Source organism: Rhinoraja longicauda, chromosome 2, assembly GCF_053455715.1.
Source record: "Rhinoraja longicauda isolate Sanriku21f chromosome 2, sRhiLon1.1, whole genome shotgun sequence".
Lineage (NCBI taxonomy): Eukaryota > Metazoa > Chordata > Chondrichthyes > Rajiformes > Arhynchobatidae > Rhinoraja > Rhinoraja longicauda.
The window spans coordinates 8,686,875-8,700,373 of record NC_135954.1 but is presented as its reverse complement, the minus strand read 5'-3'; the positions used below and the strand labels follow the sequence as shown (position 1 = coordinate 8,700,373).

Here is a 13,499-nt window from a genome sequence, read left to right as displayed (position 1 = left end):
GCCAATTCTCTGAAAGCATTCAAGAGAGAGTTGGATAGAGCTCTTAAAGATAGCGGAGTCAGGGGGAACGGGGTACTGATTGAGAATGATCAGCCATGATCACATTGAATGGCGGTGCTGGCTTGAAGGGCCGAATGGCCTCCTCCTGCACCTATTGTCTATTGTTATACCGGGCGATCGTTTCGCTGAACACCTCCCCTCACTCCGATCTAGATCTCCCGGTTGCCAGACACTTTAATTCCCACACTTACTTTTCTGTCCTGGGCCTCCTCCACTGTCCGAGTGAGGCCAAACGCAAATTGGAGGAACAGCACCTCATATTTCGCTTGGACAGCTTACAACCCAGCGGTATGATATTGATTTATCTAACTTCAAGTAACCCCTCACTCCATCCCTCCCCCATCCAAGTCGTACCAGCTTCAAAGCCGTCTTTCTGTTTCTGTTTGCTGCTGCACAACCGCCAATAGCTGGGGTATCTCCTGCAGGTTTCGCTCGCGTGGATACCGGTTGCAAAAAAGGTCATTTAGATTTTTATGTGGGCAAGTTTAGTGAGATGATCCATGTCCAAGCTGTCGAGTTGTGACTTGAAGAGTGACAAAGTTGGTGCGCATCTGGTGGTGTCGGGAAGGATGTTCCACTCTGGGATAGTCCATGGATATATAGTCTTGTTGAGTCTCATTGTCTGTAACTTGTTTTCACCCAGACCACAGCTACCAATAGCCTGTTTCCTTTATCATCGTTACTTTTTTGCATATCTTTCGTTCATTTGGTCTATATCTCTACATCACCGTCTATATCTCTCGTTTCTCTCTCCTCTGACTCTCAGTCCGAAGAAGGGTGCCGACCTGAAGCGTCACCTATTCCTTTATCTCCAGAGATGTTGCCAGACCCGGGCAGGTAAAAGTCCAGTGCTGTTTTCCATAGATAAAAAGGGGTACTCGATAACTGACGAAGCTTGAAGTTGGATAAATTGCTAGGGCCAGTTAGGATGTAACCTGGACCATTACAGGAAGCAAGGGAAAACATTTCAGGGCTCTAACTGAGATTTTTCAATCGTAAGGTGAGGTACTAGCAGCGCAGAGGATATCAAACATGGCCATCTGTGATGTTTGATGGACTGTGTGGGGTGGGAGGACCCGTTGCTCCTCCCGTGCAGCAGGTGGCGCTGCACAGGACAAAGGGAGATGTTTTGTACATAGTTATCTTGGCTGTACACAGTGTGGAGTGTGCAGTCAGATTGCGAGGGTTGCAGCCATTTTGGTTGTCTTGCTGCCAGCATTGAGTTACTGTAATAAAGACTTCTGTTGTACCTTGAAGATTCGCAAAGTTTCATACAGGCATAGAACAAGAACACAAAAGTGGTGTCAGAAGTGGAATATTTTGGATTGTGTCCAAAGACCCCCCTTGGCTCCCCCTTGGCCAATACATGCTCCCCCTTGGCCAAATCATTCAAAGGCACGGCATTTCTTTCCACTGCTATGCCGATGACACTCAGCTTTACCTCCCCCTGAAACCCAACAACCAGTCAAATTTAAACAGCCTCTTACACTGCCTTGAGGACATAAAATGTTGGATGGCACAGAACTTACTCCAATTAAATGAGAGCAAGTCTGAGGTCATCCTATTCGGCCCCCCCGACTCCATCAAATTGATCACAGGCAGTCTTGGAAGTCTATCCTGCCTAGTCAAACCGCATGTCAAAAACCTCGGCATGATATTTGACTCTGCATTAAAATTTGATAAGCAAGTCAACGCTGTGGTAAAAGCCAGCTTCTTCCAACTTCGAGCCATAGCTAAAATCAAACCTTTCCTCCAATTCGACGACACAGAAAAAATCATTCACGCTTTCATTTCCTCCCGCCTAGACGACTGCAACTCCCTATACACTGGGATCAGCCAATCTTCCCTGTCCCGCCTGCAACTGGTCCAAAACGCCGCAGCGAGACTCCTGACGGGTACCCGTAAAAGGGACACATCACCCCGATTCTGGCCTCTCTCCACTGGCTCCCTGTACGGTACAGAATCAACTTCAAGCTCCTCCTATTCACGTATAAAGCCCTAAATGGACACTCCCCCCCCTACATCAAAAATCTTCTAACCCCCCTCTCTAACTCCAGGTCCCTCAGGTCGGCCGACTTGGGGCTACTCACTATCCCGCGGTCTAGGCTTAAGCTCAGGGGTGACCGCGCTTTTGCGGTTGCAGCTCCTAGACTGTGGAACAGCATCCCTCTCCCCATCAGAACTGCCCCCTCCATCGACTCCTTTAAGTCCAGGCTCAAAACCTATTTCTACTCCCTAGCGTTTAAGGCTCATTGAGGAGGCGCTGTGAACTGTTTGCGTGCTACTGTATGTTTCTTTTTTTTTTTCCATTGGAACCTAATCAGATGTACAGCACTTTGGTCAACGTGGGTTGTTTTTAAATGTGCTATACAAATAAAATTGACTTGACTTGACTTGATAAGAGCCTGTTTTTCAATTAATTTTTTTAATTTTTTATACATAAAGGTTCTTTTTAATTTCTTTGCATTGTGTCACCTCCACTGTTGATTTCACATGTTTAGCAGTCCCCAGAGAAGCTGCTGGAACTGGGGCTTAGCACCCCTCTGTGTGCCTGGGTCCTGGACTTTCTCACTGCCAGGCCCCAAGTGGTCAGGATGGGGGAACACACATCTAGCTCCCTCACCCTGAACATAGGATCCCCCCAGGGCTGCGTCCTTAGCCCCCTACTGTACTCCCTGTACACACATGACTGTGGGGCCAGGTTCAGCTCAAACTCCATCATCAAGTTTGCTGATGACACTGTGGTGGTGGGCCGGATCTCCAACAATGATGAGAAGGCCTACCGGGAGGAGGTGGCTGATCTGGCACTCTGGTGTCAGGACAATAGCCTCCTCTTGAATGTCACTAAAACAAAGGAGCTGATTGTGGACTTCAGAAGGGCTAAACATCCAAGGACGTACACGCCACTGGAGATAAATGGGTCTATTGTGGATAGGGTGAGCAGTTTTAAATACTTGGGAGTCCGCATCGCAGAGGATCTGACATGGGCAACGCACATTGCCGCACTGGTGGGTAAGGCTAAGCAGCGCCTTTACCACCTTAGACAACTGAGGAAATTCAGAGTGTCTCTGAGGATCCTTCATTGCTTCTACTCTGGGGCTGTAGAGAGCATCCTGTCCGGCAACATTACAGTCTGGTTTGGGAACAGCTCTGCCCAGGACAGGATGGCCCTGCAGAGAGTAGTGCGTTCGGCAGAACGCACCATGGGAACTACACTCGTCCCCCTGCAGGACCTATACATCAGGAGGTGCAGATCCAGAGCAAGCAAGATCATGAGGGACCCCTGCCACCCCAGTAACGGACTGTTCCAGATGCTACGATCAGGCAAACGCCTCCGCTGTCACGCTGTGAAAACGGAGAGGATGAGACGGAGCCTCTTCCCACAGGCCATCAGGACTGTCAACTTTTATAACCCCAGAGACTAAATTTCTGTCGACACTAATAGTAACTTATTAACTTTATTTATATGCTGTAACTGTAATTCTTTTTGTGCACAACCCGCAGGCATTGCCACTTTCATTTCACTGCACATCGTGTATGTGTATGTGACAAATAAATTTGACTTGACTTGACTTGACTTGACTTAGCTGCTGCTCTGTTTTGCAGCCAGCCTCTTGTCCCTCTCTTCAGCAATTAGTAAGACGGATACCCTTCCCACGAGGCAGGGAAACCCATGGCTTGTTACCCTTTCCAATAACAAAAATGTTGGAAAGCCTGGTAGCAAAGCTATTTCCATTAGCATCCTTCACGTGAACAACATCAAAAGACCCAGGATGCCTCTCCCGGTTTGTGATTACTCCAATACGACCCAAGTTAGCACCTCCTATCACCATACACAGGTTGCCGGTGTCAAACTTAATGAAGTCTGTGATCTTGCCAGTATCCAGGTCAATCTGCACAGTATCGTTGACCTTGATTAGAGGATCCGGATAGCGAATAGTTCACGCATCATGTGTAACAAGGTGTGGGATTCCTTTAGTGCCCACTCGAATCCTCCTCACTTTGCACAGTTTGTACTTTGCCTCCTCAGCAGTGATTCTATGCACAGCAAAACAACCTTTTGTATCATAGATCTGACGGAAATGCTCATTTGTCTTCTCAATGCTGATGACATCCATGAATCCAGCACGATAAGTGATATCTGTGCGGACTTTGCCATCAATCTTGATGAATTGCTGCATGCAGATTTTCTTCACCTCATCCCCTGTCAAGGCATACTTCAGTCGATTTCTGTGGAAACGTGATGAGGGGAAGACATTCCCGCAGTTTGTGGGGACTAGTCGATGGACGTGGAGCAAATACACCGGTCAGTTTATCCAGCATCCAGTGGCGAGGAGCCGCCAGGCGCTTCAGGTGTTTCTTCGGGCCGCGGGCCATCATGGAAATTGAGACGGACGTGAACTTGCTCAACACGCGGGTCATCGCCGATTTCCCCGTCTCCGCAAGGACGGTCGCCAACTATACGAGCACAGACCCCATTTTGTCGAAGGGATGACATAATTGTCACCGGCCGGACAGAGGAAGAACACCTGCAGAACCTAAAACAGGTTCTCACGGCACTGAACAATTATGGCATGAAGTTGTGCATGGACAAGTGTGCATTCTTCCGAAAACAGGTCACATATCTCGGACATGTGATCTCGGCAAGTGGTCTGAAGCCATCGGAAGAAAGAGTAGACGCCATTGTGAAATTGCCGACGCCCGAAAATGTGAAGCAGCTTGAAAGCTTCATTGGCAAGGTGAACTACTATGGCAAGTTCATACCGGCACTTTCGACTTTGTGCGCACCATTGAAGAACCTGCGAAAACAGGACGTCGAATGGCACTGGTCCAAAGAGTGTGACCATGCATTCACCAGGTTGAAGGAGATGCTCGCCCAGAAGCCGCATTTGGTCCATTATGACCCATCGAAGGCGATCTCGCTGGCCGCCGATGCATCGCTGTATGGTCTTGGAGCTGTAATCTCACAAATGGGGCAGAACGGCAAGGAAGAACCAATCGCGTTCGCATCCAAAACGCTGACGACCCCCGAGAAAAACTACAGCCAAGTGGAGAAAGAAGCACTAGCGATCGTGTTTGGTGTCCGGAAATTCCACCAATATTTGAGTGGGCGACATTTCCTGCTCATCACCGACCACAAGCCACTGCTGATTATTTTCAGTCCGGAGAAAAGTTTGCCTGTCATGACGTTGCAGCGCCTACAACGTTGGGCCCTGATCATGATGGGATATGATTACCGCATCATTCACCGACAGTCTGCGGAGCATGCCGATGCACTGTCTCGTCTACCGATTGGACCTGACCTGACGTTCGATAAAGAGGAGGCAATTATGGAAATTGAGACGGACGTGAACTTGCTCAACACGCGGGTCACCGCCGATTTCCCCGTCTCCGCAAGGACGGTCGGCAACTATACGAGCACAGACCCCATTTTGTCGAAGGTACGACATTTTATCACTCAGGGGTGGCAGGACAGTCCCAAGCTGGACAAGCAATTCCGCTCATTCCAAAATGCGCAAATGGAAATCTCCTCAAAGGATGGCATTCTGCTCCGCGACTGTCGAGTGATCATTCCGACGGAACTGCGATCACCAATTCTGAAAATGTTGCACAAGACACACATTGGAATTGTGTGAATGAAGGCGCTCGCCCATGTGCATGTGTGGTGGCCGAATATCAAGGCCGATATAGCCGACCACTGCAAGGGCTGCACACTATGTGCCGAAACAGTGCCGAATCCGCCGGAAAAGACCTCCCCATGGCCCGTCCCCGACCAACCATGGCAGCGAATCCACATAGATTTTGCCGGACTGTTCCTGGAGGACATGTGGCTGGTCGTCATGGACGCCCATTCGAAATGGCCACATGTTATCCAAATGAATAAATATCCAACCACTGAAACAACCACTTTGCGCTCGACGATTTGTTTGTCATTTGGGGATTGCCCGTAACAATCCTACGCGACAATGGACACCAATTTGCCTCGCAAATGTTCAGTGACAGGTGCAAACATCACTCAATCGTGCATCTGACATCAGCGCCTTTTCATCCACCCTAAAATGGTGAGGCGGAGCGGCTCGTCGGCGTTTTCAAGCAAGCCATGAAACACGCTGTAGAAATTGAAAAGAAATCGAAACAATTGGCATTGCGCAATTTCTTACAGCAGTATCGAACTGTTCCAAACTGCACTACCGGTTGAACGCCAGCGGAGATGATGCTCGGACGTCAAGTGCGCTCTCCCCTATCAGTTTTGAACCCGACCCGTAACTCCAACACGATGCACACTCAGCCAACGAAGTCGAACAAGTCCAAATTCGACATTGGCGACTATGTATATTATCACAATTATACGACCAAGCGAAACAAATGGTGCACTGGCAGGATCATGGCTCACATTGGAACCAAAATGTACACCGTCCAAGGTCAAGAAGGACATTGCCGATGGCATGATGACCAATTAAGAAGCCGCGTTCCTCCAGTGAAGACTGCGCAGAGCCTGACCAGAACCAAGCAGTCGGACACCCCGGTGCCGAATCGTGTGGACATTGGAGTGCCTGATCTGCCCCTCCCCTGGCTTGACGAAGTCCCACCAGAAGAACTCCCCGCCAATCTGCCTGTGGTCCTTCGTCGATCGACACGTTGCAATCATGGTACTCCTGCAAGGCGACTCATTCAGGAATAGAGACGTTCAAACTGGAAAGGGGAAGTGTGATGTTTGATGGACTGTGTGGGGTGGGAGGACCCGTTGCTCCTCCCGTGCAGCAGGCGGGGCTGCACAGGACAAAGGGAGATGTTTTGCACATAGTTATCTTGGCTGTACACAGTGTGGAGTGTGTAGTGAGCTTGTGGGGTTGCAGCCATTTTAGTTATCTTGCTGCCAGCATTGAGTTACTGTAATAAAGACTTCTGTTGTACTCGCAAAGTTTCATACAGGCATAGAACAAGAACACAAAACCATCCTTGTCAAGAAAGGCAGTGGGGAAAAACATGGTAAGTATAGAGCTAACATCAATGTCAGGGAAGATTGTGGAAAAACATTTGAGCAAGAGGATTAACGATTGCTTGGAAAGTCAAGACTTAATCAGAGACAGTCAATGTGGTTTTGTCGAGGGACATCTTGTCTGACCAATTTGATTGAATTCTTTGAAGAGGCAATGTAGTAAATCAATGAGGCTGGAAGGCCTTTGACAAGGTGTTGGATGGGAGACTAGTTCAAAAGATTAAGGTCAATGGGATCCATGGCAAGTTGCCAAATTGGATATAATATTGGCTTGGCCATAGAAGATGTGATAGCAGAGTTGTGAGATTGAATGCCAGTGACACAAGCTGGGACCCTTGCTGCTTGTAATGTACATGAATGACTTGATGTTGATGTCAGTAAGTTTGTAAATGACATGGAAATTTCAGAGTTGTTGATGATTTGGAAAGTTATCAGCTTTGGTCGTACCTCAAATGTAGATCTGCATGCAGTTCTGGCCACCAAGGTATTCGGAAAGATTTGATAGTGCTGGAGAGGATGCAGTGAAGATTCACCAGGATGTTGCCTGGGATGGAGCAGTTCATTTATGAGGAGAAATTGGAGAAGCTAGGTCTGTTATCGCTGGAGCAGAGGTGGTTAAGAGGGGACATGCCTAAGCTATATAACATTATGAGGAGCATAGAAGGGAGAAACTTCTTGCTTATCAACGACAGATAATACTAGTGGACAAGAAGTAGAGGATTAGAGGGGAGAAAGCGGTAGCTTTGTTTACCCAGAAAGTAGTAATTACCTGGAATGTACTGTCTAAGACAGTGGTTAAAGCTGGCTTGCTGGCAGCTTTTATGAAGGATCTCGATAACTACTTGAATCACTTGGACAATGAAGTCTACACGCTAAGTGCTGGGGGACGAGATTAATATGGAAGGGTGTCTACTGATCAGTGTGGACAAGTTGGACTGAATGATCTGTTTCCACGCTGCATGATTCTATGACTCTGACCATGTCATAGAGAATAGGCTGCAGGGAAATATATAGGGGAATGACATTGATGGCATTGCTCTGTGAGCTTGCATAGGTTTAATGGGCTGAATGGCCATAGGAATGTTATAGAGTCAGAGAGATACAACACAGAAATAGGTCTTTATGTCCACTGAGTCCACAATAACCATCGGGAAACCATGTAGTCATTAACTTGCAGCACGCACTTTTATAATTCCCAAACTGCTAATGCCTAATTCATAATGTCTCACAGCGCCAGAGACCCAGGTTTGATCCCGATCTTGGGTGCTGTTTGTGTGGAATTTGCACATTCTCCCTGAGACCGTGGGATTTCAGGAAAAACATTTTCAGTCAGAGTTGGGAATCTGTGGAATTCTCTGCCTCAGAAGGCAGTGGAGGCCAATTCTCTGAATGCATTCAAGAGAGAGCTAGATAGAGCTCTTAAGGATAGCGGAGTTAGGGGGTATGGGGAGAAGGCAGGAACGGGGTACTGATTGAGAATGATCAGCCATGATCACATTGAATGACGGTGCTGGCTCGAAGGGCCGAATGGCCTACTGCTGCACCTATTGTCTATTGTTTCCCCCAGGTGTTCTGGTTTCCTCCCTCATCCCAAAGACAAGGAGATTTATAGGTTAATTGGCCTCTGTAAATTGCCCCTAATGTGTAGAGAGTGGATGAGAAAGTGGGATAACATAGAACGAGTGTGTGAATGGATGATCAATGGTTGGCATAGACTCGGTGGGCTGAAAAATCTATACCTTGTTCAATGCCTTTTGATATTTTGAAACAAACAAAAGCAGATGATGCTGCCTGACATGCGGAGTTTAGTTTAGTTTAGAGATACAGCGCGGAAACAGGCCCTTTCGGCCCACTGGGTCCGCACCGACCAGCGATCCCTCCGCACATTGGCACTGTCCTTTAGCCACTAGGGACAATTTTTACATTTACCAAGCCAGTTTACCTACAAACCTGTACGTCTTTGGAGTGTGGGAGGAAACTGATGATCTCGGGAAAAAACCCACGCAGGTCACGGGGAGAACGTACAAACTTCGTACAGACAGCACCCGCAGTCGGGATGGAACCCTGGTCTCCGGCACTGCATTCGCTGTAAGGCAGCAACTTTACCGCTGCGCCACCGTGCCGCCCAGGTTCCTCAACAGGTCTGCACGAGGACCTCTCTGCTGGAGAGGTCAGTACCTGTAAGGGAGGTTGAGGATGGAAGATGGGGGCAAATTGTAGACACGGGGTGCTGGAGTAGATCAGTGGGTCAGGCAGCATCTCTGGAGTTCATGGATGTGTGAAGTTTTGGGATGGGACATTTCTTGAGGCTCACTCTGAAGAGTAGTTCCAACCCACAATGTTGCCCGTTTCTCTCCAGTGATCCTGCCTGATCCGCTGAGTTGCTCCAGCTTTTTGCGTCTATTTTTGGCATAAACCAGCATCTGCAGTTCCTTGTTTGCAAATTGTTATGCATGTTGCAGAATGAAACCCAAGTTGGCACCAAACTCAGGCGACTCTTTGCGTGCTGGTCTCAGAAGTGGTTTTGCAACCATTCATTACAATCGCTCCACTCTTTTACATCTTTATTCCCTTTATCCTGTATCTGTACACTGTGGGTGGCTCGATTGTAATCATGTATTGTCTTTTTGCTGACTGGATAGCCCGCAACAAAAAGCTTTTCACTGTACCACGGTACACGTGACAATAATAAAAAACGAATAAATAAAAATAATAAAAAGCAAATAAACTTTCCAGCATTATTTTTTTAATTAACCACAACACAATGGTTCAGATAAATTAGGTTTTAACTGAAATCAGAAAGCATTGGTGACAATTTATATGACTACTTTGCTTAAAACAATCCATCTTTTCCTTCAGGTAAAAATCTGTTTTTATGTGATGCTATCACATTATTTATTTCCCTGAAGCAACCATGAGTACTAGAGTTGATATACCAAAGGGAAAGAAGTTGAACAAATATGGAGACCTGGAAAATCTTGAATTGACTGCGGAAGACTGGATTACACGTTGGGAAAAGAAACACATTGGTTTTCATAAGGATAAAGTTCACAGGTAAATACACATTGCGCCTTCTAGACCGAACGTTTTTGGAATTGTTCATTTTGCATATTATCGGCATTGATTAGCAGATTGATGCGTTGTTCTTTCAAGTTTAGCCATTTGTTTCTGCGTGATATGGTTATGTTATCTAAACATAGCACAAAAAGTAAGGAAATTTGTGTTTGGTAGATTATTTCTTTGTTGTAACAATGCTTGTTGGCAATAAATCTTATACCGTTGGAAAGCCTGTTTATTTCCCTTTTAAATGGTGCCACATTTGTAAGGAACATGCATTTGTGGGATGAGCAGCAGAGCTGAGTATATGGGTTGCGCCATGAAAAATTTGCCAAATCTCTGCCAATGCCAAACAGCTTATTCTGCCATTGACTCTTGTTCGGTGTTGTTTGGTGGATTGGATGATTGAAGTCTGAAGAAACAAGACATATTGGCAATTTAACAATTTATTCATTTAATAAACAGGAGCCACAGTAGCGTGTGGAAGAACCATACACAGCCATAACAGCCTGGCACCTCCTCCTCATGCTGGTCACCAGCCTGGTCACACACTGTTGTGGGATGGCATCCCATTCTTGTCAGCACCTGGGGGTACCAGAAGCTCAAAACAAGAGTCAATAGCAACAGCAGAATAAGCTGTTTGGCATTGGCAGAGAAGATTTGGCAAATTTTTCATGGGCGCAACCCATATACTCAGCTCTGCTGCTCATCCCACAAATGCATGTTCCTTACAAATGTGGCACCATTTAAAAGGGAAATAAACAGGCTTTCCAACGGTATAAGATTTATTGCCAACAAGCATTGTTACAACAAAGAAATAATCTACCAAACACAAATTTCCTTACTTTTTGTGCTATGTTTATATACTAAAACTCTCGTTTGTTTGTTTGTTTGTTCCTGAACTACAGCCAAAACGGTACACGATAGCACGACAATTTTAGGCCCACCTTACCGTTGTCCCTTTGGTGCTAATGGAAGAAGTTTCATTGAAATTGGTGTAATATTTTAAAAGTTATTCACATTTTAAAAGTTTAAATCTATCTCCTGGGGGGGGGGGGAGGGAGGATGAGGGGGTTTGAGGGGGATGGAGTGGGTGGGAGGGGAAGTCAAGTCAAGTCAAGTCAATTTTATTTGTATAGCACATTTAAACACAACCCACGTTGACCAAAGTGCTGTACATCAGTTCAGGTACTAATAAACGAACAACTAAATGGCACATAAACATAACAGCACAATACATAAACAGTTCACAGCGCCCCCTCAGCCTCAAACGCTAGGGAGTAGAAATAGGTTTTGAGCCTGGACTTAAAGGAGTCGATGGAGGGGGCAGTTCTGATGGGGAGAGGGATGCTGTTCCACAGTCTTGGAGCTGCAACCGCAAAAGCGCGGGAAGGGGGGGAGAGGGGAGGGGGAGGGGGGAGAGGGGAGGGGGGGGGGGAGTGGGGGAGGAGAGGGTGCTGCACCAATGCAGGAGAGGTTTGGGCCCAACGGGTCCACTTGGTCTAGTTTAATTTTAAAACATCTCAAAGGATGAGGAGACTAAGGTGGCATGAGATGGGCTGGATACATTCACAGGTAAAATTCTGGTAAAATTATCCAGATATATGTTCCTGCATCAACATGTTGAGGGCTGCAATAGGTTTATTTTATATTTGTTATATCTTAGTTCCTTGCTTCTGCACAGGATGAGTTGCCCTTGAAGCATTCCATTTAAGGGGAAAACCATTGTACTGAAAGTGCTTTCATGTTCTTGATCATCTTTTATTTTGTTACTATGTAATCTTTTTGGCCTGATTTTTAGCATGATTTGAACTGTTAAATAATTTAAAGGTCGAGTTTAATTTCAGGAAATATCCTGCAATAACCCTGGGCTTGATGTCAAGTATTTGTGCGCTTTAAAAATGGTAACCACAGATGTACTTAAGTGCCATGGTTCTCATGAAACCTAACATCAAATAAATCAGACGTTATGCCTTCAGAACAATAGCATATTAATTCAGATATCAGGTGTGATTTGTTACTCTTTAATTTGTACAATACTTTCAGTGTCACTCTGTGTAGATGTAGAACAGAAATGAAAAGTTATAAACAACCTTGTTCATAGAGTCTTACAGTGTGGAAGCAAGCCCTTTGGCCCAACTTGCCCACACTGGCCAATATATCCCATCTACACTAGACCCACCTGCCTGCGCTTGGCCCATATCCCTCGTAATCTGTCCTATCCACGTTCATCAAATTATTATTTTTTTAAATCATGAGCATATAGACAAAACCAAGAGATTAATTTAATTATTGATATCAGGTAATCAAATTCAATTTACTAACCTGATACCAGTAACATTTTATAACTAGCTAAAATAAAAATATTATGTAGTTCACCTCACCAGCAGGCCCTCGCTTTGACTCTCCCGCAGCTCCGGGCCTCACTCACCCACACCTGCAACGGGCCCCAACTACACTTTATTCGTCGCCTGATCCACGCCCTCAACACACGCTTGGCTCTCACTAGGGTCTCTTCTACATCCCGCAGCTCTGCTCTTGCTCCCCCTCCTCCCATTCGTAACAAGGACAGAATCCCCCTCATTCTCACCTTCCACCCCATCAGCCTACGTATCCAACAAATCGTCCTCCAACATTTCCGTCACCTACAACGGGACCCCACTACTGGCCACATCTTCCCATCCCCTCCCCTTTCTGCATTTCGCAGAGACCGTTCCCTCCGTAACTCCCTGGTCCACTCGTCCCTTCCTACCCAAACCACCCCATCCCCGGGCACTTTCCCCTGCAACCGCAGGAGATGCAACACCTGTCCCTTTACCTCCCCCATCAACTCCATCCAAGAACCCAAACAGTCTTTCCAGGTGAGACAGAGGTTCACCTGCACCTCCTCCAACCTCATCTATTGTATCCACTGCTCTAGATGTCAACTTCTTTACATCGGCGAAACCAAACGCAGGCTCAGCGATCGTTTCGCTCAACATCTTCGCTCAGTCCGCCTTAACCAACCTGATCTCCCGGTGGCTGAGCACTTCAACTCCCCCTCCCACTCCCACTCCCAGTCTGACCTTTCTGTCATGGGCCTCCTCCAGTGCCATAGTGAGACCCACCAGAAAGTGGAGGAACAGCACCTCATATTTCGCTTGGGCAGCTTGCAGCCCAGCAGTATGAACATTGACTTCTCCAACATTAGATAGTTCCTGTGTCCCTCTCTTCCCCTCCCCTTCCCAGTTCTCCCTCTATCTTCCTGTCTCCACCTATATCCTTCCTTTGTCCCGCCCCCCTGACATCAGTCTGAAGAAGGGTCTCGACCCAAAACGTCACCCATTCCTTCTCTCCTGAGATGCTGCCTGACCTGCTGAGTTACTCCAGCATTTTGTGAATA

General features: G+C 46.8%; 1 protein-coding gene and 1 pseudogene across 1 annotated transcript in view; one reads left to right on the top strand and one right to left on the bottom strand.

Moving 5' to 3' along the window:
- Positions 1-13,499, top strand: part of LOC144602098 (putative thiopurine S-methyltransferase) — a 55,724-nt gene that overhangs the window by 373 nt on the left and 41,852 nt on the right. The window contains exon 2 of the mRNA XM_078414806.1: positions 9,920-10,114. Within this exon, the coding sequence (XP_078270932.1) occupies positions 9,975-10,114 (140 nt within the window). The 5' untranslated portion in view covers positions 9,920-9,974. The remainder of the gene's footprint in view (positions 1-9,919; positions 10,115-13,499) is intronic.
- On the bottom strand, positions 3,644-4,437 carry LOC144608855 (small ribosomal subunit protein eS4-like; annotated as a pseudogene).